Source organism: Natrix helvetica (assembly GCF_964273705.1).
Source record: "Natrix helvetica genome assembly, chromosome: 14".
Classification (NCBI taxonomy): domain Eukaryota; kingdom Metazoa; phylum Chordata; class Lepidosauria; order Squamata; family Natricidae; genus Natrix; species Natrix helvetica.
Genome location: NC_138564.1, coordinates 14,129,894 through 14,157,265, shown reverse-complemented (window position 1 = coordinate 14,157,265; position 27,372 = coordinate 14,129,894). Strand labels below are relative to the sequence as shown.

The 27,372-nt window shown below is 55.0% G+C and overlaps 1 protein-coding gene across 5 annotated transcripts; it reads right to left on the bottom strand.

Annotated features, from left to right (window-relative positions):
* Window positions 1–151: 151 nt before the first annotated feature.
* Window positions 152–27,372, bottom strand: FAM222A (family with sequence similarity 222 member A). 5 transcript variants are annotated; one of them, XM_081966335.1, is made up of 3 exons: window positions 27,235–27,372; window positions 12,113–12,242; window positions 152–2,862 (listed from the first exon to the last, which is right to left on the bottom strand). In XM_081966335.1, exons 2-3 carry the CDS (start codon window positions 12,192–12,194, stop codon window positions 1,610–1,612), a joined length of 1,335 nt encoding a protein of 444 aa, XP_081822461.1. In that variant the 5' UTR covers window positions 12,195–12,242; window positions 27,235–27,372; the 3' UTR covers window positions 152–1,609. The 5 variants fall into 5 exon arrangements, with proteins under 5 accessions (XP_081822461.1, XP_081822462.1, XP_081822463.1 ...); XM_081966336.1 differs by lacking the exon at window positions 27,235–27,372 and adding an exon at window positions 14,515–14,658; XM_081966337.1 differs by lacking the exon at window positions 27,235–27,372 and adding an exon at window positions 14,357–14,421.

The window sequence follows — 27,372 nt, the reverse complement described above, 5'->3', positions numbered from 1 at the left end:
TCTGGACCCTCTTTCAAGCAGGGCTCAGGGGGTCCATGGGGTGAGAGCAGCACGCAAAGACGATCCAGTGGAAGCCTAGGTTTAATGTCTTGTGGGGGGGGGGGGGGGAGAAAGAAGACAGACATTCGGAGACAAGTGTTGAGCGTTTTTTCCAAGCTTTTTTATCTCTCATTTTCAAAACAATACAGTGCCGAGCGCACTTCTCACAGTAGAATATAATGGTTGCTTTTTCCGTATAAAAACACATTCTCAGTTTATTTGTAAATGCACTTAGTGCTGGAAAAGGTGGTGAAGGACACAGTACCTCTGCATTCGGAGCCCCCCCTCTCCCCAAGAGGGAAAAACTGAAGTGCCTGCCAAGCAAGTCACCCGCCATCATCGGGCCCCTCGTTCCAGCAGGGCCACTGGGGAGTGAAGGGGGGGGGGCTTTTTCAGAAGCCCCCTTTCTCTCTTAAAGGCGGAAATTAAAGGATGCGAAACGGCTAAGAGCCTGGACCCCTCCTCCCTTAAGACAGGCTGCAGCTGGAGACACTGCGGGGCACTGGGGGCTCCTGACTGGGGCAGCCTCCTGTAGAAGAGCCCACCCCCCACCCGGAGGTTTCTAGTCTGGGCAGGGAGAGAGGGACGAGGGGAGACCCTCTCCCTGGGGCTGGAATGGCCAATACACACAGACACAGACACACACACACACTCACACACAGCTTCCCTTCCCCGCTTTCTGGCAGCCCATCTACATCACTTCGGCCTGCAATGGCCAGATCCCAGCTGGGGATTGCGGGGGACCCAAGGGAGTGACCCTTGACCCTTAGAGGATTTTGTTGCCCACCCCACCCAGGGGCCTCCTTGACCCAGGCATCTGCAGCCAGATGCTACAGAAGTGGATGCCAAGCAAGGATGAAATTCAAAGGACCGGAGACCCTCCTCCTTTTCTCTTCCGCCAATGTCCCTCCCTCCCTCCCCCGGCTGTGGTCTTCCTGGTTCTCACACGCAGACAAGTCATGAAATGAAATACTGCTATTTAAAAATGAAATAATAATAATAATAATAATAATAATAATAATAATAATAATAATAATAATAATGTTGTTTTAATTCAGAAATCTGGGGTTATGCTGATGTGATGGAGGGGTGGGAAAATCCATCTTATAGCAGCCAAAAACTGTACAGCACTTTCAAACTAAAAAAAGTCACTTCAAGTTTTCAAGTGGTTTTTTCTCCTTCTATAGACAGCCTCCAGACCTTCGCCCCCACCCCAATTATTAGCTTTAAATCGAAACAGTGCAAGTTACAGACTTCATCTAGAAAGGAGGCAGAATCGCTAAGCGCCCTGGATTAATGGGAGGGGTCAGGGGGAGTCTGCCCCCTTCCTTGCCTCCCCCTCCCCCGGTCACAATGCATTTCAAATGCCCCCAGGTGTCACCCTGGGCAGAAAGAGGATAGAGGGGGGGGCTTCCCAGGCAGTCCGGCTGGCAATGCCCGCAGGCAGGGACACACCCGTTTTCAGGACACCTCCGGAACAGCAGCAAAATCTCCCTGTTCACATCCTTAGCCGTATGACCCATTCTTGTGCCCCCCCCTTGGGCAGCCTGGCCCGGAGGCGCCTCTGCCCTTATCTGTAGACGGGCAGGCGGATGTGGGCATGCTGGTGGTCCAGGAGGCGGGGCACGGAGACCGTCTCATAGCCCTTGCCCAGCATCTGCTCCTTGATACAGGGCGGGTGGATGTCGTTGATCAGGTACTCCAGGGACTGCAGGCTGCTGCTGAGGATGGAGGTGTTGCAAGCCACCTTGCTGGGAAGGCTGGGGAGCCCCTCCGAGGGGGGCAGGCCCAGGTCCCGGGGCCCGGTGGGCATCTCCTGGGCATTGTAGCAGTCGCTGCTGTTGGGCGTAACCAAGACGCTGTTCCAAGCGGGGGCGAAGTACTGGCCCACTGAGAAATTCCCGTGCACGCCCACGCAGTTCAAGGGCGAAGAGGTCACTTTGTCCACGGTGCTGGCACCACTCACGGGGTAGGCACGCAAGAGCCCAGCACACACATCGGGCGACTTGCTGACGGCCCCCCCGCTGCCCGTGCTGTACATCCGCAGCGGCTGCTGCTTCTGCTGCCACAGCAGATAATCCATGCTGTCCGGGTAAAGGCCCGGCTTGGGTCCCGCCAGGCCACTGCCCGGGTTGGAGCCGGTCACCAGCTCAGCGCCCTTCCGACAATCCGGCAACACGGCCCCCGTGTAGGCGACTGCTGCTCCCACCGTAGCCATGGTTGTGAAGCCGCCTGTGGTGCCGTGCTTGGCCGGGCTGGGGTTGGCCACCACCACCCCCTGGCACATCTGCTGCCCGGCCTGAGCCTGGCACTGCTGATTGATCTGAAAAATGATATTCTGGATGGAGGGCAGGTTGGCCTGGGGCAGCACCAAACTCCGGCCGGCGTGCGGGACGACCGAGGCGGCCACCGTGACATTGGGAGGGACGGGCGCCTCCATCTGCTTCTGGCCACCAGGGTAGCCGAGCTGGGCCACGCAGGACGGCCCGGGTGCTAAAGTGCTTGCCACTGAGTAGGGGGCTACAGCAGGGGGCATCTTAGTCCGCTTGCCCTCAGCGCTCTTCACGGCCCCTTTCCCGGCGGATGCCTTCACGACGGCCAGGAGGCCCTGGTAGCTGCTGGCGTGCAGAGGGTAGGGGCTGTAGCGCTGGCCCATCGTGTCGTACCCGTTCACCGTCCGGTTAAGGTGCTTGTGCTGGGGGACCCTGATGTTGGTGGGGAAGATCTTGATGGTGAGAGGGTTGTTTGCCACCTTCTGTGCATAAGCGTCGAGCTCAGCTGGGCTGGGGTATCGCGGGGAACGGATGGGAGCCATGGATTCGCCTAGGGGAGAGACCAGGAAGAAATGTGACATGCTGCAATGCCTGTAGTCAGCCCTAGAGGTCACTAGAGCGCCCACTGCACAATTTACGCGGAGACGCTTGGTTAAGCAGCTTTTCCCCACCGTGGCAACTTTCAGGAGGATGGGCTTTGTGGCTGGCTGAGGCATTCTGGGCTCTGGAGTCCACCCGTGCCTGCCAAGGGCGAGAAATACGGAGTGAAAAGAGAAGCTGCTCTGTCCTCCCTGGGCAATCCAGGGACGGCGTTTTCTGCAGGCAAAGGGCCCTTGGGAAAGCAAACCCAGCCCATTTTGCTTAAGCCTCTCCCCTTCCCCAGTGCTGGGAGGAGGAAGGGAAACCCCCAGACCCATTTCCCTTGGCTCGGCTCAGCCGAGAACACAGAGCAGCCTTTGCACGGCACAACCACCCAACTCTCATCCAATAGCATCAATCTCTCCACCGGCTCCAGCAAACCTATGCTAGCAATCATCCAGGCATTAAGGCTGGATGCCCCCCCCTCTTTTCTTCTGCCCCAGCAGGGTCACTCAAAACCATCCAACCAACACCGGGTCCCCTCCTTAAGTCTGTTTGATGATTTCTCAAGGGAGCCAATTTGCCTTCGTCCTTCCTCAGAGATCGTCCCTCTGCCCTTTTGGGACTTCCAAGGTGTTGCCTTTAGGGGGGTGGCAGCAATTCTCTACGGGGAGAAGGGTGGAAATGTCTCTTTACGGGAAGGTGGGGGGAGGGAGGGAGCACGGCTCTGAAAGATTGGATTTAAACCATATTATACAAGCAATTTCATGGATGCTTTGTGGCACTATGAGCGCTCCGTTGGAAAAAATAGAAAAAAATCCATTTACCAGCTATAAATCAGCACTTCTTATAATGAGCACAAAAATGTCACTTTTATGCAATTTTACAGATGAACAAAACTGGTGAAATTAACTGTGGTAACCTACTGTAGTCAGCAGAAGACGGCTGGCAAGGAGGAGAAACGGAGGGAGAGAGAGGGAGATTATATGGATTCTGCCTCTCTGAAACCCCTTCCTTGAGCTAGTTTCTGGTGTGAAAACTCATTTGTTGTTTCCATTATGCTTTCATTTGGAGTTTATCTTGAGTATCCAATGAGCCACCAACTGTGAAAATGATTAAATCTACAAAATCTATCTAATAGATTGAATAAATTAGGTGTTAGTAGAGGCTGCCTCTGGAAGGAGAGGTGGGAAAAGGGGGTCTTGCTGGGAAGAGGGGAAAGGTTTGGGGAAGATGCAAAGAATAAGGGAGAATCACAGGCCTGGACAAACAACCCCCCTCTCCCCCCTCCCAGTCTGTTACCCCAAACTCAGTTGGGAAAGACGGCGGCAGGCCGAAGGAAAGGTGTGGATCCAAGATCCTATTTTTGATCCGTGAGAATCCCACCCTCGCCTTGGAAAGCAAGCTCAGAATAGCCCGTCTGCCACTTTCTGAAACCCAGCCAGGTTTCAAGGAGGGTGGCAGAGATCTGCTCAGAGGCGGTTTGCCATCATTAAAGAGAAAACGCCCAAAGAATTCGCAGAGAGTCCAGGGAAATAAGAGATATCGAGAACCATCCAACTGCCTCAACTGAGCCAGCCCTGAAATGCCAAAGGTGTAAAATGTGCATTTCTCCAAGGTGGCAATTTCTCTGGCGAGGGGGGGGAGCCTCCAGATGCCAGGCCTGCCACTCTGCAGGCCAAAAGCTATCGGGGGGGGGGGGAATGCCACGTGAGCGCCCTGCTGCCCTGGCAAATACAGGTGGCTTGGAAAGAGTTGGGGCGTGAGGAGGACACCCGCGCTTGCCAGCCCTTGGAGCCCCTTCCACAAGCCCACCCCCTTTGGGTGCCAAGGCACTGCCCGCTTGTGCTGTGGCAGCAAGCAACCGGTCTCCCCTCCCCTCCCTTCTCTGCCAACGGTTGCATTAAACGCAGCTCGAAGGAGGACGAGGTTTTCATTGACTTCATAGCCTGGTTAATAACAATGCTTATTCCAGACACCTGTAAAGAGCCCCCAAAGTCAGTGGAATGGGGGCTGCCGGGCCAACGGAGCTTCCCAATGGCTGCTGGTTTAATGGAAACCCACAATTAAGGGGAGGGCACTCAGCTGCCGGAGCAAAACGCCTATCTCCCACCACACCCTTGGTGGGGAGGAGGAGGAGGAGGAGGAAGGAGACCGACTCCATCATTGCCGAGCACTAGCAGCGACTGGATATGACAAGCCGCAAATTCTCCATGTTGTCACCTCTTGGGGGGGGGGGGGATGCTGGGCGCCCTGCTGTGAAAATGATGGAGGAACCAATTTCCATGGGGCTCCTGGGGCGCTTTGGAGCTCGGCTGGCAAGCGTCCCTCCCTCCCCACAGTAATTACTGCTTTCGAACGGACCGTAATTGCTTTCCTTCACGGCAACCTCGCCACACACTTGCCTTGCCACACACTTGCCTTGCCACACACTTGCCTTGCCACGCTGCCACTGGCCCGTCCCTCGCCCTCTGCCACGCCAGGCAGCCACCAACAGGGCTGGCCCAGGGTGAGGGTGGGGGGGTTCCCCCCATCTGCTCTCCCCTGCCCTCCAGGCTGGGTCTGGGGGTTTCTGGAAGAGGCGGGTGGGGCCAGGGTGCAGCCTCCAGCCCCCTCCCCAAAGCCCCCAACCAACTTTTTTTTTCTTTTAGAATTACTCAGTTTTTAAAAACTAAACCCTCTTCTAATTCTGCTGACGCCACGTGAGAAAGCTGGTATTTTAATGGCCTGGTTTTGCCCAGCCTCTCAAACAAAGTCAGAGGAGTTAGCTGAACCGGAGGAGCCTCCAAGGCCCAAACGGGCGTGGAGAAAAAAAAAACTTTCCAAATCCTCAGCAGGTATTAAAGGAGGGGCCATATTTATGCCATATTTAATTTTAAATGTTTTTAATGTCTTTCATGAACAAGTATGTAGGCTTGTGTGGAATGGTGAGGAAGCAGGTCTGTGCACCTTTAAAGATTAAATGCTTCTTTTTTAGAAAAGAGTCATTTCATAAGCCCATTAACCTAGAAAAACCTTGAGTTAAGACCCAATTTAATCCATTCCAATTAAAGCGATACCTATTTTAAAAGCACATTGAAGTGACCTGCAGTGCAAAGTTACCGAGCTCAAAGCCATCCAGAATCCTCCCATTTACTGAACCTTCTTTTGTTTCCACTGAAGTATCTTATTCTGTCATTTGCCTTTTCTTTCTGTCAACTGCTTTGAGACCTTCAGCAAGGAAAATGCAAGAGAAGCAATATATATTTATAATTTGTATTTCTTTTTTAGGAAGCTAAACCTCCCTGGGAAAATATCAGAAGCAAAGGCAGGCATTTCATTTCCACCAGCAGCTCCTCCTGTCTCCATCTCATTTCCTCTCCTGGTATTTTTCAGGGTGGAAGGAAGAAAAAAAAGATCCCCAAATCCCCATCAGGAACAAAAATTTCCTCTCTCCGTCTTGCAAGCTGTTCAATTTCCCTGACTTTGCATTCAATAAAAGCTAAATAATTGAATCATCCCGGCTGCCGAAGATAGGCATTGAATTTTATTAGAATTTTAAATTGTTTTGTTTCTTCAGTATTTTATTACAGTGAAATGGAAAAATGCACGGCCCTGGGTAATCATCTGATGGCTTTTGATAAAATTCAGAGCTGGGAGCACATCCGGGACGCTGAGATGGAGCCACGAGGGCAGCTGATGAGATTAGCTCTGAAACAGAAGGACTTTCCGCTCACCCAAATTGGCCAATGGATGTGGGGGAGGGGCGGAACTCAGGTCCGGCCCTGGGAAATTGGTCTGGACTGGAGGGAGGGGCTGGCTGGACCCTCCCCAAAGCCCAGGGTTCCTGCAGATTGATTGTTCCCTGAAGCTGTAGCCATAGCTCCATCCCTGGAGGGCTGCAAAAGATCAGACAGACATTTGACCAGGATGCTGCTGAGAGGTCATCTCTGGAAACGCTGTCTAAGCGACTATCTGCCGAATCAAGAGTGCCAAAGGCAGTGCAAATTTCCACCAGCAGGAACACTTATCCTGGCCTACTACACACTCACTTTCTGCCCTGGCATGCTACAATCGTTCCATCGGCCGGGCTTTGCACCTCCAGTTAGATGTGAGAAAAGTGAACCTGGCCAGAGCTGGCCAAGTTCTCCGCCTTTCTTTTTCACCTTTTCCAACAGGTAAACATCCTGTCCGTAGCCCAGAGATGTAACGTAACAGCGAGGAAAGTGAGGTGAGTAAAATCTGAGAAAAGTGACCCTCTCTTTTGGCAAGTGCTTTGTGGGAGTCCAAAGGAGGACCCCACCCCAAAGAAGAGGAAGGGGAGGATTCTTGAAACACGGAAGAGGGGAATCTGCTTGAAAGCAAAGCCACCTTGCGAATCCCTCCCTGGGAGACCCCCACCCTCGCTCCTGTGCAAAGCGCCAATCAAATTCATATTTGCACCATTGGCAAACGGCACCAACTTAGAGCAAAGCAGCTGAAATAGACAGGAATCTCCACTGAGGAGCTATTAAATGTGATTTTTTTTGCTCCCGAATTAACAGGCTTTCCAATACTCCCTGAATACCAAGCAGGGCCTCTGCCAAAGCCAGGCCTTTTGCCACACTGCCCGAGGAAAGCAAGCTTGCATTTCTACCCAAGACGTTTCAAGGATTCCTAGAAGGCCCGGGGATGAATCGCCCTCCCCCTCGGCTGGCCCCACACGTGGCTCTCAGCTGCCACTCGACTGCAATGCCGAGTTTAAAAAAGTCTGGCAAGAGAAGAGACCGAGGTCGGCACTGCTCAGCCGCCAAAGGACAGATGGCACCTACGGCAAAGCCACCGAGTGGGGACAGTCCAGCGTGTCAAAATGTGTTACGGGAAGAGCCGAAGCTCCTTTGGAGATGCAGCTTGGCCCCAGGTCCCTTCAAGAGGAAAAGGGCCCCTGCTCCAGGATCCAGCAAATACAGAAAAACCAGGATTTTATGCCCCAGAAATTGTCCTGCGTAACAAATGGCCTTTGGCTTGCCCAACTCACAAGGCAGCCTGTCGCCTGGCGCCCATCCCTCTTCCTGGAAGCGACATGGCTGGGGCCAGGCCCTGTAGTGGACGTGGTTCTTCATCCATCTGCAAAAGGGCCCTGGACATGCATGGAGGAAGCAGGTGGGGGCTGGCTGGCCACAAGACCCTAAGCCCCTCAGCCCCCAGGGCAGCCCCCTTCAGTCTTTTCATCCACAGGGAGCTTTGCAGGCCAGCCCGGCTCCCCAAGCCTTCCCTTTCTCCCCCGGGGAATATTTATCACTACTATTCCTTTATTTGGCTTACTCGCTGCTTTCCTGCTTAATAGCAGCCCAAGTGACAGGTGGAATGAGTTGTGCTTACTCATAAATAAAAGCAAGCTCCGATTTGCTAAGAATCGGGCAAACGGGCTCCCCTCCCTCCCTCCCTTCTGCCTTGCCAGGGACCCACCGGAAGGGGCACCGGGAAGCAGCACTTTCTGAAACCCCGGACTCTCTTGGAGGAAGGCTGGGCTGACTCAAGGGGGCTTCCTCCTCCTCCTCCCAGGGAAGTTGGGGCGTCCCTCCTCACCTTGCACATCCCATCAAGGTGGCAGTTCAGAATCGGTTCTTTCTCTCCCTCCCTCCGTGACCCTCCAGCACCCAAACTGGCACGCAGGACGTCCAAGCAGCCGCTTCTCGCACCGTCACTGGAAAGTTTGGTTTTAGAAAAACTTTGCGTGTTGCTGTTTCCTTTCTGGGACGCTGAGCCTAAAAAGCTGCCGGCCAATTGTCTCGCCTGGCCAAAGACTCCCACAGAGACTAAAGAACCTGAAAGGGGCATCTGAGAACACCAGGCGCAGAAGGCTAGCAAGATACCCGCTTTCGAAGCAGGGGCAGAAGGGACTTGGGGGACTTTGCACTCCCCACCTGCCAAGCGTAAGCAAATGGATTGGTTGCCCCTATGCACACCAGACCCCTTTCACCCAATCCGGAACAGGCATGGCACATGAAGCACTGACTTCTCAGGGCTGAGCCCCCCCAACCCCCAAGCAATGGTTGCACGTTACTCCCAGGCAGGAAGGGTGCAAGAAGGCATGGGGCCCCTGGCAGGAGGAGGTTGCAGCCTGTCCACAGCCCCCCTGCCCTGGCTGAGTAGCCCAGAGATGCTCCTGTTTATTGCAACAGCCAGAGCCCTGGGAATTTCCAGGAGGGGACAATTTATTCTTACTGCCCACCCCGATTAGTGCCAGGAACAGAGTGGACAGGCTGATGTTTTGCCTAAGGCCACAATCTCAGCTGCTTAGCTGGTGCCCAGCGCCTGCCTCCCCCCCCTTCCACAGACGCACCAGCCAGCTCGGTGCTCAGGACGAGCCCACCCCCACCCCCACCCACCTCACAAGGCAACCCAGCTCAGCCACACAGGCGCTTCTGAATTTGATTAGTCGAGGCTTGCTGTGGGTTCACCCAGCGGAGGAGGAGGAGGAGGAGGAGGAGGAGGAGGAGGAGGAAGAGAGAGGCTGCTCTGCTCTGAGCCACTAAAAAGTAAAAGGCTTAGTTTGCGCTGTGACAAGTGGAAGAAACAGGGCTGTGTTTGCATCACAATGGGACAGATTGTGCTTTGTTTGCCCACAAAGAAATTGGTTGTGCTTTGGTGAAGAGGCTTGTCCTTACGCACTAATTCAATTAAGGGAGGATTATGCGGCTCCTGCCCCCTTCCCTGGGATGTTGAGAGCCACAGTGGGGTCCTTTCCCCCAAAGGAACATCCAATCTAAGGTCAAAGGAATCGGCTGCATCATTTTCCAGGGACACATTTGATCCGAGGGCTCCTTGGTGCTCTCTGAGCTTGGTGGTTTTCTCGCAGGCGTTTCATTACCCAACTAAGTAACTTCGTCAGAAGTCTGTAAGAAGACCACCACGTTGAGAACGCACCAAGGACTGCACCCTCTTCCTCCTCCTCCTCCCTGCCCACCCTACTCTCTCCTAGCACTGATGGTGTTACCTATTTGGGCCATGAAATGTCTGCAAGAAAACCACCAAGCTCAGAGAGCAGCAAGGAGCCCCCATTTCAACCCTGAGCTAGAAATATTCTCCTTTATGGGTACATTTGTTTAGTAGCATTTCCCTTCCATGAACAGTCAACCATTTGATTACAATATTTGGGGATCTAAGAATTTGAGGGTCCACAGGTAGCTCCGTTTCCCCTACATCAAGATGCTCTGTGGGCATATCTTGGGCAGAATGCCAAGGCCGATCTGCATGCGCAGAGCATTGATGCTCTGGCCACCCCACAGCTGCCAGGACAATTCCTGGCGTTCTCCTTTTCATTTTTGCAGTCAGGTCTCAAAATCCCCCCGTTTTCCCTGAGTTTGGGGGGCTCCAGTTGTCAGGACTGGCAGGGCTCTGGCAGGGCAGCTCTTGAAGGTTACTGTGCCCATCATGGGCCTGGCTTGGAAAGAAGCTGCTGGCCTCCCCCTCCGTTCTCTGCACCCCCCCCTGTCTCTGCCAGCCATGGCACTTGGGCAGTGGGTGAAGAGTGCCCGCTGGAGGGCACCCGTTTACTCACCAACCTGCTAAGCAGCCACGCCAGCCTGGTTGCTCTGTGCAAAGCCAGGTGTGCCAGAAAATGAGGGGAGGGGGCTGGAAAAGCCTGGAGGGAGGGGGAGGCTGGGAGAAACGTCACTCACTTCTGTGGCTCCAGGACAGGCAGGAGGGCAAATATTAGCAGGCACACCTTTGATGCAAAATTAATACTGAAATTAATCAACGGCCTGGGTGCGTAATAGGATTCAGCAGCCCTGGCAGCCCGTGCTGGGCGGCCGACTTATTTCATGCTGACGGAAAGGAAGCCAGAGGACATGAAATAAAGCCCATAAAGATAATTACCGAGATACTTGGGAGCAAATTAAGTAATCAGAGGCGCGTCTAAATCATGTCTAGTTTTAAGAAGCACCATCGTTCCTGATTACTGAGAGAGCAATCTGGAAGGAGGACAGGACAAAAACAGGGACCCCCTCCCTTTCCTCAATGCCCCCCAGGCTAAGACCAAGACCTCCCCCACTCCCCCCACCGGCCCCCTATGTGCTCCTTCTCCTCTGTGGGTGGAATGAACAGCTAAGGGGAACAGCTGCCTTGGCAAGGAGATGCCCAGGGTGGGGGCTCCCTGGCCCTTGATTGGGGGGGGGGAGCCGAGCGAGGGGGGGCTGAGAGAGAGCGATCTGATTTCCCTCTTGCTAAGCAAATCCACCCAGGCCAAGGGAGGCCCAAACCATCTCAATCTGAGCCCAGTTAGAACTAAAAGCTAAATAAAATTGGAAGCCTGACAGTTTATTGGTATGATGAAGATGATGATGATGATGATGATTGCACCCTTAGAGTTCCTGCATCGGAGACAAATTCCTTGTGCATTTGATCGCCGTTGGCCAAGTAAAATATTCCATTCCATTCCATGCCTCCTCTCCAGCATTAAACAAATGAAAACAGGCAGAAGGACAACCGGTAAAGTCTCCCTTGGAAAATCCTAGCCTGAGCCTCCAGGGTGCCAGGCGGAGAGGAGGCTGGGCCAGCACACCCTCCTCCGCAGAGGATCACCGCTGCCCGGGGCCACGGAAGGCAGTTTTCTAAAGGTCTTAAGAAACAGGGCAGCCTGATCTGCAGCCGCTCCTGATTCCTTACCCATCTTAAATGGCAGAATTGCTCAGCCATGGAAGGAAGGGGAAAGGGGGCCTAACCCCGGCAGCCCAGCCCAGGCCGTGTCCTTGCAGATAGGAAACGCTGGCACATAAAAGAGAACAATCACACACAAAAAAACCACCCTCCTGTTTAAAACACACAATAATCACTTAACGTGCCTCCCTGGCCAAAGAGGTCAACGCTGGCTGCCTAAACCGGGCTCATTAAATATACATTTAATCATAGCTTTGGATTTAGAGAGAAAGGCGGCCAGGGACAGGTGCTTTGCCAGGCGACCTTTGGGGACCTACTTTAAGGTAACCCGTTTACGGCTTCTGCAAAAGGCCGGCTCCTTTCAGCGGCCGAAAGCCTTATGGGCTTGAGTGGGAATTAGAAGGGAGGGGAGGGAAACTGCAACAGGGTAGATGGCCTAACAGTGCCCCCTCCCCCCATGGCACTCATGCCAAGAGCCCCTTCCTCCGCCAGGGACCACCACTCCAAGACAAGGGGGAGGGGGCAGCTGCCTCTGCTGCAAACAGCTGGAGCAGCTCCTTTGCCCTCCTGGCTGCAGCCACCAGCCCAGAGCGACTCACCCTTGCGTGGCTCCAGGACCTTATTCGGACAACCCAGAGGCTGCCTGGGTGGATTCTGGGTTCTCTGCAGGCAGGCCAACATGGCGGAAGAGAGGGCGAGACGACTCTGGTGGCATCACTCCAGAAGACACTGCAAAGAATCCCAGAGAAGAGGAACGGGGTCAGTCCATCGGCCAGAAATTGGGGGGGGGGGGAACCTTCCACCGGCATCACAAACTGTCAGGGAAGAAAGTTTCATGCAGGGTCCCAACTTCGCAGGGTTCTGCGCACACTGGACAAGCAAAGCTTCTATTGACCATCAACATTTCCAAGTTTCTAGGCCACTTTAACACAGGTGGACTTCAACTCCCAGAGTTCCCCAGGCCACTACACAAAGCCAGGCAATCAGCTTCCCTTAAGGGCAGCGGGCACCCAGGTGCCAGGAGGAAGTGGCAGGGAGCGCTGGCCCTTGACCGACGGCTGAATGGAGGCAATATTAGGGCAGGGACTGTGTTCAAGAGCAGCTCAGCAAGAGCCCCCACACCTGGCCAGGTGAGCCACTCAGGAGAGGCATGGAGGATCCCTCCAAGAAGCCCCACCGTTTGCAAGTGACATTAAGAAACGGAGACACGGTGGAGAAAAAAACAATGGACAGGAGATCTCTCTCTCTCTCTCTCTTTCGGCTCCTACCGGATTTCTGCCCACCGGGCATCTTCTCCCTTCACTCGCAATCAGGATGGGGCATCCGCTCTGTCGCCTCGCACTGGAGTGAACTGGTTAATGGTTCTGTCAGAGCAATTTCGCCCTGTGTCCTTTTCCCTGCACACAATGGACAGCACGGGGGGGGGGGGGAGAGGCGGCTTGAAGCCCCCCCCGGCTGCTAAATGAGCAAAGGAGACACCAGCAAGCGGCTCCTTCCTGGCTCTCACCCAGGAGGGGCATCTTGGCCCAGGGAGGAGGTCCTTTCCTGGAGCTCCAGAAGCTGCCTTGGCCAGAAATCTGGAAACGATGGACGCGGCTCCTCCCCATCGGAGAAAAGGAGCTGCCTAAATCTTTGGAGGAAGCAGGGAAAACTTTTCCATTGCCAGCCAGAGGGAAGCTGGCCTCTGCCCAGCCGCGATGCCTTCCCAGGGAAGCAGATCTGGCTCCACAGGGTTTGCACCCCACACGGAGGGGCCAAGAGGCAGGCAGGAGTGGGGGTGGCGCCCAGAGGAACCCAAAACATCCGCTGCTACAGCTCCTGCTGCTCCTGTTGAACATGTGCCTGGAGTTGCCAAGCTCCCTGTTCCTACTACTAATGAAGTATTCAGGAATAAAAGCCCCTTTTCACTATCTTTCTTAAGATGCTAATTTCACAACAAGACTTCGTTACTACATAATTATCTCAATCTAGGTTCTCTCTCCCCCCCATCTGTACCAGCCTTTCTCTAAAGGGGGGGGGGGGTAAAAGAAAAAAAAACCGAAGTCTGAGGCACTTTTCATCATCACCAGCTATTTTATTTTGCATGAAGACACCTTGAAAGAAGCGATTTTTACTCTGAAAGGGACGGCCAATTTTCACCTATTACTGCCTGGAAGAGAAAAGAGAGGCCAGCAAAACGGGCCTCCATTACCCGTCCATGCAAGAGGCGGTGGGGTGTGTGTGTTTGTCCATTTCCTCTCTAGCAGTTTCATTCAAGGGGAGGGGTCGAAAGCCCAGCCTCCCCCCCACCCAGAAGGGCCCACAGCCCTTCACCATCGCACCCTCCACTTTGGGGTTGATTCTGAGCAAGGAAGAGGCTAAGACACCCCCCCCCCCTTTGCAAGCCCCCGCCCGCCCATCACAAGAAGGGCAGAACAAGAGAGGGTGACTTGGAAGACCTGGGATCTTCTGCATTCACGGGTCTCCTTGTGCCCGGCTGCCTGCGAGGTTGGGTGGATGGCAGTGCTTACTGCAGCTGAGACCCCCGCCACCCCACCCCGTCTGCCAGAGGACCTCCTTGAAGCCCCCCCCCCCCCGGGTGTGTGACAGCTGCTCTGCCCGCCTTAAGAAGGATTGGCCATCTGGGCCTTCAGCCTCAGCTTCTTCTCCTGACACTTGAGGTTAATCCTGCAGGCAGGTCCACCGCCCCCCCCCCCCCAAGGGATTAGGACCACCAGGCACCTTCCCACCCTGGCCAGGTGGCAGGAGCCTCTTTTGAACCCGCCTGCAAATCTCCCCAGCTTATTGGCTAATCTGCCGTGACGTCATGGAGCTCAGCAAAAAAAAAAAAAGTTTTGCCTTACTTAGCCCCCTCAGCGCTTGAGTTAAATACCAGCCGTCCCGGATTCCATCGGCAGCCGGATCGGCGGAGGGCTCGGCCGGATTCAGCAGTTTGGCCCGTCTGCCAAGAGTCCATCTCTGGTTGAGGACAGCTGGCTACTCCCCCCTCCTATTCCCTCACCTTTGAAAGAGCCCAGCTGGCCAGAGAAGGAGCTCCCGCTTGCAGGATGGGGCCTTGCCCTGCCACTCTCACCTCCATGCTCCAAGAACGGGATGGAGCCTTTAAAAATAGCTGCCTTCTGGGAGTCATGCTAACGGCCCCTCCCTCTCATGCCTAAGTGCCCCCTTCACAGCCTTTTCTCTAACGCCTGCTAATTTTGAAAGCCTGCCGTGAAAATCAGGGCTATTTATAAGCCCAAGGTCTCTGCTGCTTCAATAACCCTCCCCCCCCCAAAAAAAGTCACCTGTCCCTGCAGGCCAAGCACTGCCCCTTGGCACCTGCCCATTGGTGACCAAAGGGGCCTTGAGCCCCAATGAGAGACTGGGGGAGGGAGGGGGGAAGGAGGGAGAATTTTAAAACCAGGGTTGCTCCAATTTCCAAGCCATCATTGCAGCACTCAAATGAGATGATGGCTTGTAGAAGTGTTGGGACTACAACTCCCATCCCAGCTCATCCGCAGCACCCTCAATGGCCATGCTGGGTGGGACACAGTTGGAGGCATCACCCATTTGGGCCTTATTCGCTCTGGCTGAAAGAAGCGTCGCCCCCTTTTGACCGACGGCCTGTGATAATGTACGTGTTGGGGGCTTTTTGCTGAATTGTCTCACGTGGCCACTTGAGTTCTCCTCTGTTGGCATTGTGGCTGTGAGATCGGATGACGCTGGGGGCCAGCTGACATTTGGGATAAGCTCTGCAAGGCTGGCATTGAGAGGGGCACAGGAAGACCAGCTTCAAATACCCCCCCCCCCCAGCCATACGGATCACCGGATGACGTGGGAACTCCCCCATCCTACTTGGCAGGGCTGTTATGAAGGCCCTGCTAAGGTTGTGGAGAGGAGGAAGGACAAAAGCATGGCACACCTATTCAAACACTGCTCGTGCCAGCCTGCCAGGGCTTTACACTGCCCTGCCTTAAGCCCGATTGCTCGACAGAGAGACCTGAATATTATGGCCTGCGTTCAGGGGCATCACGACCCTGGTGCACAGGTGCTCTTCCTGAGGCAAAGGTGGGCTTAATCCAGCAAACGACACGCCAAGCTTTGAACGATCGTGTCTAACTCCCTTCGGGCCCAAAGGAGGCAAAATTAAACCAGCTCCTCTCCCCACCCAAGACCCAGAGGCACTCTGCCCATGCTCCGAAGCACACCATTCCTCTCTCCACACCCTCCCATGCTCTGCCTCCCCCCTTCCTGCGAGTTGCTACTCAGGCAAACTTGCAAATAATTTATGCTTAACCTTGAAAACCCCAAAGGGCTGCAACTCAATTAGCAGAGCTGACAGTTTGGGTGCTGGAATGAGCTAATCTGGAGAAGGGTCACCTTTCTGTAAATTATGGCAAATAAATGAAACCCCAAGCGGGGAAGGTCACCTGCACCTTTTGCCTAAGGCGCCTAATACAGCAGGCAGGTGGTTTGGGGGGGGAGGGGGGTGACCTCTCTTCCCTGCTTGCGAATGTCTCCATGAAACCCAGCTAATGCATTGGGGGTGGAGTGGGGGGAGGAGAGACTATGACTGGCTGCCCCCCCCATCACGAGCATGCCCCCCCCATCACGAGCATGCCCCCCCATCACGAGCATGCCCCCCCCATCACAAGCATGCCCCCCCATCACGAGCATGCCCCCCCATCACGAGCATGCCCCCCCCATCACGAGCATGCCCCCCCCATCACGAGCATGCCCCCCCCATCACGAGCATGCCCCCCCATCACGAGCATGCCCCGAGCCTGCTGGGGAGAACAGAAGAGTGGAGAACAGAAGAGGGCATCCGGTTAATAATTAAATGTTAATCTAAAAAGCAATTTTAGCTGCAGCCCAGAAGATGTGGTTGGAGATTATATTAGCATGCAAGAGTCAAGGGTAATCTTTCCACTCACCCCTTGTGTGATCAGCCAGGGCCCAGCCGGATTCATGCCACACAGACTGCTGATTAAAAGGGGGGACCCGACGGGCGAGGGAGGAACCGGCCAGGACATTGGGGTGGGGGTGGGGGGGGGCTGCCAGGTTTTAAAGCTTGTGAAGAGCTTGCATGAACTTGGGTTGCGGCCCAAGACTCTTGAGACCCCTCCGTGCCACCCCCACAATCTTTGCACACCTGGTCACCCCCAAAGACATGCTCCCTCCCAGCTCCTCCTCCTCCTCTTCCTCTTCCTCCTGCTTGGCAGGGTCAGGGGGGGGGGGGGCTCTCCAGGAATCAAGGGACAGACTCAGAGGCCAGGCAGGTGCTCCGTCATTGCATTGATGCACCCTCAGTGTTTCTCCACCTTGGCAAGTTGTGAGATGTGGGGACCTCCACTCTTGGGCCGGCTGGGGAATCCTGGGAGTGGAGGAACCCACACCTCAAAACTTGCCAAGGTTGAGAATCGCAGACCCCGGAGTTCACTGTTCCCTTCCTTCCCCCCTCCCAAAAGCTTTGGCCAAAGTTGTGGCATTTGAGCACATTCTGTGACTTCTATTTCAGCCTCGTGGTGCTTCTGGCGATTTCCAGCAAGGGTTCCTCAATGTTAGCTCCCCCCCCCCAAGAGTCCTCTCTGACCCCCCCTGGGCTCCGCTCAGTCCAAAGGCGGAAGAAACATTTTCCTAATTACAGCTCATTTGCATTTCCTAAATGCTGGCAAACTGGCATCTGAGCCTTTGTCTGCCTGAAGGAGGGTCTGCAAATACTGGAAGTAAATAAATAAGAAAATTATCAGCTTCTGCCGCCTGGGCTAATTTCTTATCTTGTAACAAACAAGCGAGAATTATGAATACCCGAAGTGCCCTGTTGTGCCATTATTGTGTTTGCTCTGCAATTTATGGATTTTCTCCCCCTCTTCCTTGTTGTAACAATGAGACCTTGAAACAAGAGTTTTGCTCTTGCTGGAGCTGGAATAAGGAGCCGTCAGCGGGAGGCCCGGGCGGAGGGCGAGGCGTGCCAAGACAACTGGGTCTCCATCTCTTTAGTGCAAGAAAAGACAGGCGGCTTTGCACAGGTCCAGTGGTTTCAAATGCCAGTTAAGGGGAAGAAAAGATGCACAGAGACGGTTTGAGGGCAGAGAATGTAAATGAAATAGCCAAGGCAAATAATTGGGTGGGGTGTGTGTGTGTCACCTAGGACGCAGCCTCCCCAAGCCAGAAAAGGGTCTCCTGCCCTCCAGGGCAACCTCAGATGCCAGCATATCTAACCGGGGGCCATGAAAGTACGTGGCCCCTTTGGAGACCTGGGCTTCTGCCGAAGGCGGCTTGTGAACCCTGGGAATGGCCGCCGCTTGGTCTCTCCAGCTGCCCCAAACAGCTCTTGACCCAGCCAAGATCTCACACCTCAACCAAGCGGGGGGACAGGGCTCCCCAGGCCCAGAGAGGCAAGGGGACAAAACAGCAAAGATAATAGAATAGACTAGAATAACAGAGTTGGAAGGGACCTTGGAGGTCTTCTAGTCCAACCCCCTGCTTAGGCAGGAAACCCTACACCACTTCAGACGAATGGCTATCCAACATCTTCTTAAAAACTTCCATTGTTGGGGCATTCACAACTTCTGGAGGCAAGCTGTTCCACTGGTTAATTGTTCTCACTGTCAGGAAATTTCTCCTCAGTTGTAAGTTGCTTCTCTCCTTGATTAGTTTCCACCCATTGCTTCTTGTTCTACCCTCAGGTACCTTGGAGATTAGTTTGAGTCCCTCTTCTTTGGGGCAGCCCCTGAAGTACTGCTTTCTGTTCCTTTGGGGGAGGGGGTCATCCTGGGACAAACACCCCACTTGGCCTCTTCTTTGAGCTGCTTGGATGGGCATCATCCATGCTAAGGGGTACCTGGCATGACTTTAAAAACTCTGCGGGTGGTTGGGAGCGGCTGCCATTCCTTTTGTGGGTTAGAAACAGTCTGGCCCAAGCCAGGACACCTCCTGAGCATGTGCAAAAGGCTTTCCTCTCTCTGCTAAGCCAAGATGCCCTTCACTTCACCACTTCGGAAGGGCAAGCGGGGAGAAGGTCACCCACCCACCCAATGCCTCCAATGTGCTCTGAATGCCCTGTGAGCCCCCCCCCCAGAGTCCCTTCCTCTGTTTCCTCTGCAGCAACCGGGATCATCCCACCTTCCAGCCTGCCTTATATGAGAGCCAATCAGCGTTCAAGGTTTATCTTTGCATTTCCCAAAATCCCCTGTCCCCCCCAAAGTTTAGAGCCAATTTGCCCTGGGATAGGGAGGCTTTCTCTGTCGGCTTTTAAGCAGAATCTGGGAGGGAATGGAAGTCACAGAGTCCTGCCAAAATCCACCAGAATGATCACTGCAAACCCCCCGCAGCCACCTCACCTGGCCAGAAAACCAGGCACCTCTCCAACGCAGGGAGTTGGCTGCACAAAGGCCCCCCTCTCCTCCGGGAGACCCCGGTGGCAGGCAGAGAAATGCCAAGCGCTTGAAATGCACCGGCGGAACAATGGTGTGACGGGGGAAATGGTGTCTTGGCGGGAGGAAGAGAGAAGGCACGCAGGGCATCCCCACCCCACCCCGCCACCATCCCTCCTTCCTTCCTTCCTTCCTTCCTTCTCTGTTTATAGCAATTGTATGAAAATGTACAACACGGATCGGCAACAGCTGACAAATGAGATCAAACAGACGTGATTTCAAGTTGGCTTCATCCCGAGTTCTGATTGGCATTAATTGTGAGCATTTGCAAAGCAGAGAACGCCGAGAGAGGCCGACATTCGCTCCGAGCGAACATTTCCCTTCTAATAGTTTTAATGATTACAATGGGAGCCCGTCATCCGCTCTGCGCATTAATAACTCCCGAACAGCTGGGGAGGCGGGCAGGGAGGGAGGGAGGGCCGGGGGGGGGGGGGGAGAGCCGCACAGGAGGGCCCGCCCTTTTGCCTGTGCAACACACATTCACTCACGTGTGTGCACCATTGAAACCGATCCCCCCTGCAGAAGGAAAGTCAGAGAGTTGGGGCTTCTCCAACTGCTGCGTTCAGTGGGCTCACAAGAGACGGCCGAAAGGGATGCCGAGAAAGGACCAGGCACCCCCAAACAGGATGCCCTTTCCCATCCTGCGGCAGAAGAGGTGAACCCTCCTGCACCGCTTGCAGAGCCCAGCTCCCCCTTCCAGGGCCTGGTCCCAGGCTGCCCCTCAGGGCGAAGAGAGCCAGGGGTGGAAACAGGGGCTGCTCCAGAGAAGAGGGGGCAGCTGGGGAGACTGAGAGCCGAGTCTGATGCGCCAGCTCTTCCGGAGAACCACATCGAGCAAAGGTCCAGCCGAGCACCCCGAGGCTTCCTAGAGCCTCAGGCCTGGCTGGACAGTCTTGGTTCCACCTTCGGACGCAGAGCATGTGCAAAGGGCACGAGGCTTTCCCCTTCGGAATGAACGTTCTGAAAGGCCCTCCTGTCTGGAAATCTTCTTTTCCTTTAAGCCCCCCCCCCCCCCTCCCAAAATTAAGACTTGAGGCAGCCCAGGCAGCCCCATCGGCTGCTTTGCGAACACTGAAAGCTTCAAGGCACGAAATGCCCTGGAAGTTATTCTGGACCCTGAAACTTCTGCTAGACGTTCCCCGTTTCCCAAAGCTCCATGCGGCACAGACTCCAAGTCAAAGCGGCTGCCTGTGTTGCCAAGAGGACTTGGAAGAGTTTCTATCCCAGCTGATGCTTTAATTATATGGGAGTAAAAATGGGAGAAAATCTACCTCCCATTTTGACCTCAAACAACATCCTTTTCCAGGCAAAGACAGAAGATCAGCTTTTCTCTCTGCCGGCTAGCCCATCATTTCAGAAAGGCCCCTCCTGTGTCTTCCAAGCAGCCTGGACTACAATACCCATATTCCTCAGCCCCAGGGCTTCCATTTTCAGAAAGAGGCCGGAGAGCATCATGATATTTCATCAATAAATGCCTTATTCTTCCTTTACACTACAACCTTGGATCTCTTCTTACAAAGAGGACATTGTCCACCCCAACCCGTTTCAAGACCCCCGGAGGCGGCTGTAGCATGGAAACTGCATGAAGCCCCCTCCTCCAAAGCTCAAATCTTACAGCCTGATGAGTGGTGGGCCGGTTACCTGCCGCAGGACAAGCCCTCTTCCCCCTCAGGCACAATTCAAGAGCAGCCTATAAAAATACAGGTGCCCCTTGTGAACAGGCAACTGGGGGGGATGAAACACAGCCCCCCCTCCACAAAACCAGTTTAAGAGACACACATCCCAGGCCACACAGGTTGGTGTGCGAGTCCTTCGCACCCTCATCCTCCGAGGGAGAAGCCCCATCTCTCCAGCCCAAAGCCCCACTTTCCACCAAGACCCAGGTTTCACAGAGACAATGCGGGAGTGAGGAGTTGGGGGGGGTGCACCCCACTCCGATCTCTCCACTTTCTTTTCTACATTGAGGGGAGCAAGCAGCCATGACTGTTGGGCGGCAGGGAATTCCAGGGGTCCTTGAAGACCCCTGAGGTGCAGGAAATGCCAGGGGAATTGGGATTAGGGACAAGGAGCACAGCACAGACCCCATTAGTAATATTAGGCTACCTGTGGGTCTCAAATCTCCCCCCTTCACCTCCTCACCCTTTCTTTACATCTGGGAAAATGCAAACGGGGGGGGGGGGAGAGGGGACCCAGCCGTTGTGCCCAAAACAAAGCGATGCTTTTATTCCATCGGAACCACAAAGAAGCCATTACCCAGCTGCATTTAAGCTGACACCCCAAAAGTTCAGCCAGCAGGTAACAGAAGTGGGGGAGGAGAGGATTCACAAAGCAGGGGATTAATCAGGAAGTGCCCCTCCCCCTCCCCAGTCTGGACTCCAGGAGAAACCTGTGCATCTCAGGATCCTTTCTCTGGAATTAAAATGCCAATTCGCTGATCTGCAGGAGGGAAAATGCAAAGCAATTAAAATCTTGGGGCGAGGAGCGTTTCCCCCCCTTCCTTCCTTGTGATCCAAGGCTTCTCCCGGGAAGAAGGAGCAAAATTCATTTGGCTCCCAGGGAATCCATAAGTTCACCCCAGCCCTGCAGGGACCTCCGTCTTCTGGCCAGCTGGCTGGCCGGGGCTGCGGGGGCGTGTGGAGTTCAGGAGGCTGAAAGGCTGGGGGCCAAGTGCAGCCGGCCCTGGGAGGGGGCTTAAAAGTGCCAATATTGTCTTCCCGGGCAATAAAAAATTCCCAGCAGGCTCTTGTCGGTTTCAGGTCATTAACCTGTTTTTATTGAAAGGTTGTTTACAGCAGTCATAAATAGATTCCTTTCTGTGCCTCTCCAGCAAAGAGCCGCCGTGAGACCCCGGGGAAAGGGGGGGCGGGCGGCAGCTGGGAAGAAAGCCGCAGCCCTGAGACACCGAAAGGGGAGGGGGCTCTCCAACTGTGCAAGCACAATTTCCAGAAAGTTGCTCTGGATTGGATAATGCCAGACGCTCAGACGGTCTGATCTCACCAGGAAAAGCATCGACTGGGGGGGAAAAGCAACTGGACTCTGCAAAGTTCAAACCCAGAGTGAGAAGCGGGGGCTCAAGCATGGCGGGCGGGGGAGCTGAAACCACTCACAGTCAACCAAGCCGGGAAAAACCAGAAGGGGCTGCAGCTGGCACCCCCCCTTCCAAGCATGGAGCATCCAGAAATTCAGGCGCGTAATTCAGACGCCCTGCGCGCCCCGCGTGGAAGGTCTCACCAGCAGCTAGGGAGCCAACCTTGCTGCCCTCCGCCAGAGTCCTCAGATGGCCTGGAAGAATGGCCACATCCTGGAGCACACAGCCCCCACCCCCACCCCACCCTCCACTCCCAGGACTCAAGATTTCCCCTTTGGATCAAATCCGCCACTGGAAGCAGTTAGGAGACGCGGCTGCCCTTCCTGGCTCCATAGGACGGGCCGAAGGAGGCCACCCCCAGCGGTCCGTGGGGAATTTGGACAAGGTGCTTTCAAACATTCTAGGCCTGGCCACAAAGAAGGGGAAATTCCAACCAGATTCCCTCCAGGGAGGCTGGCTGATCATCCAAAACTGACAAGCAAGCTCCAAGGAGCCAGAAGGATGCCTGGAAATACTAGAGATAATTATACGGAATAGGAAAACTGCAAGCAGAAAATCTTTTAGTGATTAATTGTATTCCAACGTTTAATTTTAACTCTGATTTTTAATTGCAGGAATGCTGCTCCTCTCCTTCTAGTACGGTAAGCTGCTGTGCTGGTCGAAGAAACAGAGAGCCCATTGGAAAGGCAATAAATAACTGAATCAGCCAAGCAAACACCTGCACGCATCTTCTGTTGCTCTGCTCTGCGCAGCCCCCCCCCCCACGGGGCCAGCTGCCGTCTCTAGCAACACACAAAGCACACTGCAGACGCGAGGCGGAGGGGAGACAGGGCAGCCCCTGCAAGCCCCTTCCTTCCTTCCTTCCTTCCTTCCTTCCTTCCTTCCTTCCTTCCTTCCTTCCTTCCCACTTGCTAAGATGGCACGGGGAATAAAAATCATCATCACTACAATAAGTTATTAAAGGTGCACTTTCAGTGCCTGATTACGATTGTGAATTCCAGTTCCTGGGATCATATTCCCATCTCTGGGGGAGCCCTTCCCCCCGAATTGTCCCATCCTCTTCAGGAGGGTTGAACAGGATCTCCTCCTAGAGAGGAAAAGTCTCCTCCTGCGGGGCTCACCAAGATGGGCTGGATATACATCTCCCTCCCTCCCTCCCTCCCTCCCTCTCTCCCTCTCTCCCTCTTTCTCTCTCCCTCTCTCTCTCTCTCTCTCTCTGAAGGGAGGAAAGGCTGGTTTTCCATCCTGAAAGCAGTGAGAGTAACGGGGTGGGTGGGAGTGAAATATTGGCCTTGGAGTCCCTCTCTATCACCTTAAATTACCTGTATGTTTTGGAGGGAGGGAGGGAGAGAAAGAAGGAAAGGAGGGAGGGAGGGAGATGCCTTTCACTCAAAAAGGCCTGGCAGCCACAGCAGAGCAGCGAGCACTTGAAGGGGCGCAAGGGCAGGCAAAAGCCACAGGAGGACGAACGGCCCGTCCCTCGTGGTCCAGATCCCTCTGGCCAAGGCAGCACCACCTGCAGCCTCTGCCTTTCCCGGAGGCAGGGGAGGGCAGGGGAGGGCAGGGGAGGGAGGGTGTCGGGCAGCTCTCCACCAATGTCAGCCGGCTGATAATTACGGAGGGCATCTCCTCCGGAGAGAAGGCGCGCAGGGGAGCAAGTCACTTAGCAACCGAGCGGTGCCCCTGGAGTGGCCGAGCGACCAGCCATTTTCCCCTGCCCTTCTCTGGTGGTGGTGCCAGGAAAGCACAAGCAGCGATAGGTGGCTGCACAATAGCTCCTGACACGCAAGTAGGTTAACACAACAAAGCCAGCCTTAGCCGGCTGACTCCAGGCAGGGAATTCGCCATCCGCCCGCCTGGCCAGCAGGAGCTCTAAAGCCTCTGGGGCTTCTGTGGGCGCCATTAGCCAGAGAGGAATCGCCCTTTGATCGAATTACCCGGCATGAATGTCAGCTTTTCTCCAAGAACGTGCCAGGTGGGAGCAAGGCCTAGTGGTTCCCCCCCTGGCTGTGGCAAAGAGACCCCCATGCCATCAGCCACACGCCCTTAAAGCAGCACCTTTTTTCTATTGAGGAGAGGGGTGCCCCTTTCCTTCTGCCCCCCCCCCCAGTGCCTTTCACAGAAAGCAGCTGGGGCACTGAGGTTCCAGTTTCAGGAGAGACCCCAAACCTTTTCCTGACTTCCCTCCGGTCTAGAAAACAAGAGGAGGAAGGTGGGAACAAATCCACAACTTTGAAAGTAGATCTTTGGGGCTGCTCTCCAATCTTCCCACTCATCTACAATATGGACTAGCAACTTGAGCATGGACAATAAAACACGCCCTAGAATCCTGAGCCAAATGCATCATCCTACCCAGAGACCCCTTCAGACCTGGGAATTGGGGTGGGTGGGGAAGGGCACCCCATCCATCACTGCAGCCAAACAATTGAGCAAGATACCGACCAGAATATAAAGGCCCTTGCCCCGGGTGAGTAATGTTGTGGGATCAGAGTCCCCTCCTCAGGAAAACAGGCCCGACCCCTCTACTACTCTCTCACAAGCCAAGTGAAATCCCCTCCCCATCCCAGGAGAAGCCATTTGAAGGACCTGCATGACTCTCTCTCTCTCTCTCCTCTCTCCTCTTCCTTCTTTCTCTTCTCTTCCCCCCCTTCTCTCCCTCCCTCTCCCTCTCCCCCTCCTTCTCTGTGCAGCCTTGGGTAACTGAGGAAGATTCAGTGGCTTCGAGGCTTAAATTTTTAATGCGGCTCCCTCTTTAGACTTGAAATATCTCGCAGCGTGAAACTGAGAGGAAGGCGGCAGAATGGAGATTTATTGAGCTGTTCGAGCCAGTGGCGGATCTGCAGGCGGAGGAGAGAGAGTGCAGAGGCCGTCTGGGAGCCTTTGAAAGGCAGGAAGGACACAAAGCCCTCCCGGCACCTTCTTCTCCTGATGAAGACCAGCCAATGCCTCTAACGAGATCAAAGGAGACCGAGGCTCCCTTTCCGGCCCACGAGATAAAAACACCAGGGACCTACAGGGGATCCAGCAAAGCACCTAGGCAAGCTTTCTTCTTCTGCAGAGTTCTTGAGCTGGCAGGCAATATAACATTCCCAGGGGGGGGGGTCATTCTCTCTGACCCAAAGGGAGAAGAGAAAGGACTTCCTATGCCCTCACAGGTTCAACAATGCCCCAATTTCACAATTTTGAGTCAAAGGAGCATCCAAGCCAAGGCGAGTCAGGCATTTTCTCCCAGTGCCACAGCTCAAATGTTTCGCTTGGGTGGGCCGGCATTAAAAAGTGTGCAGATTTTAACATTTCACAGAGTTTTTTACCCAGGTCTGCCTGGAAAAAATCTTTGCACTTAAACCAGCTCGTTTATTCAACTGAACTGGCACCTTCCTGCCCAGAATGGCTATTTCAGGGAATTCACAATCATCATCATCATGATTAAAACCAGGCCAAATGAAACAGGATCCAATAATCTCGGTCTCATTGAAAGGCCTGGCTGAAGAGCAGGTCCCTCGCTCCGGTGCTGAAATTCTGAGCCTTTTTCATTATCTCCAACAAAATTCCCCGCAAAGTCTGAAACTTGAAAACTTTTTTTCCAAGCAAGCCGCGAAAGAGAGAAAGGGGGGGGGGGAAGAGCATTATGTATTATTCTGCGCACATCGCCTCACACACTTTGCACAATGAGGCGTTGACGTCCCAAAGCGACAGCCTACACTTGACCCCTGGATTCCGGTGCCCAGACGCCAGCCCCGAATGTCGTCTTTTCCATTGCAAAAAGGCCTCTGGGTTCACCCCACCCACCCTAGAGAGCCTCCTCACAGCAGATGGAGACCCAAGGGGGGGCGGTCAGGGAGATCTAACCTTCCTGATTATATTTTGGTCCAACTTGTCTGAGGGGGGTGGGCTTCACAAGGCCACCATCAAGGTTTTCCTTTGGGCGGGAGGAGATCCGGCTGTCCTCCAAGTCAGGGCTCAGAGGAGGCTCAAACCAGAAAGCCCCCCATGCATGGACAGGAGGAAGCCGCTCAAGCAGGCTTTGGGGAGGGGGCAGCACCCCCCCAACTGCACCACTTTCTCCAAGGCCAAAGTCTCCAAGGGCCCCGAAAGTCCTCTCAACACAGACCCCATTTGGCCCTTCGATGCAGTGAGGGGAGGGGGGCGCTTTTGCAGCAGGGGGGGAGTAAATAAGTGATCTCGGAGGCTCCCCTCCGCCTCTCCCGGCCCCCACCAGCCCCATCTATCAGGCCGGGCAGCACCGATATTTCCTCCCCCCAGTTCGGGAAAGAAAGCAGGCCTTGTGCCTGGCTGGGCAGCTGAGAGCTCTGGGACAGTTCAAGGGCAGCAGCCAGCGAAGGCCTGGCGAGGGGGGAGTGCCATTGCCACGAGAGAAACAAGGGCACCTGCCAAAGTGCCCAATGAGGCTTCAAAGAGGAAGACAAGCTGTGCCAGGGGTGCCCCTCCCCCACCCAGCAGATTTCCTTGCAAAGCCACCCAAGTGCCCCAAAGGGGAGCTGAGCCCCTTGCAGGGAGCCCCCATCCCCATTTGGGGGGAACTGTTTCTGAGAGAGTGGGTGGGGATTTTGCTTCTTCGGCCTCATAGGGTCCCCCCCCCCAAAGGCCTCCAGGGTCTTCAAGGCTGCTTCTCCAGCTTTGCTGCTTGTGGGGGCGTCCAAAAGGCACGGGGGGAGAAGAGGGCATAGCCGAAAAGGTGGGGGAGGTTGGGGCCCCCTTGAAAGCCCCCCACGGAAGCCCAGAGATAACCACTTCGCTCAGCCCTAGCCAGGAAGGCCCGTCAGCTTCCTCCAGCCCGCTGACTCGCCCCTTGGCTTGGAGGGGAGACATCCCACCGGCACCAGGCCATAGATTGGCCAGACCACGCGGACCCTCGTCCCCCTGGCCGGAGTTCCCACGCGTAGCCCCAGGCGCCTCTTCCAAGCAGCCGCCGATCCAGCGGGAGCCATTGGCCCTCAGGACCCCCACCCCCACCTGAGCAAAGCAACGGCCGGGGCTCCCGTCCCGCCGCTCCTGATGGGGGGCGGGTGTCTTATCAGCCGCAGGAAGCTCTCCTCCCCCAAGAGACCCTCGGCCATCGGGCATCTCGCCCAGGGGAGGCGGGCGGGGAAGGGACGCGCGAGGACGGGGCGGCCTGTCCAGCCAGACGCCCAGCCCATCCTCCCCGGCCGATGCCCCCCGCCGCCCGCCCAGCCCTCCCCCTCGCCGCCCGCTTTACCATCTCGCTGCGGCCCCGCTTGGGCTTCAGGGCGCCTCGGGCGAGAGCAGCAGCCGCCGCCGCCTCCACCACCGCCGCCGCCGCCGAGTCTTCGCGGCCATGAAGGGAGCCGAGCCAGGAGTGCCGCCGATGCCTCGC

What these genes read in the sequence shown, in the direction of transcription:
- FAM222A (XM_081966335.1), bottom strand. Translation starts at nt 12,194, where the DNA reads ATGTTGGCCTGCCTGCAGAGAACCCAGAATCCACCCAGGCAGCCTCTG. An exon ending in GGTCCTGGAGCCACGCAAGG is followed by an intron (nt 2,863 to 12,112) that starts GTGAGTCGCTCT and finishes TCTCTCCCCTAG; the next exon opens with GCGAATCCATGGCTCCCATC.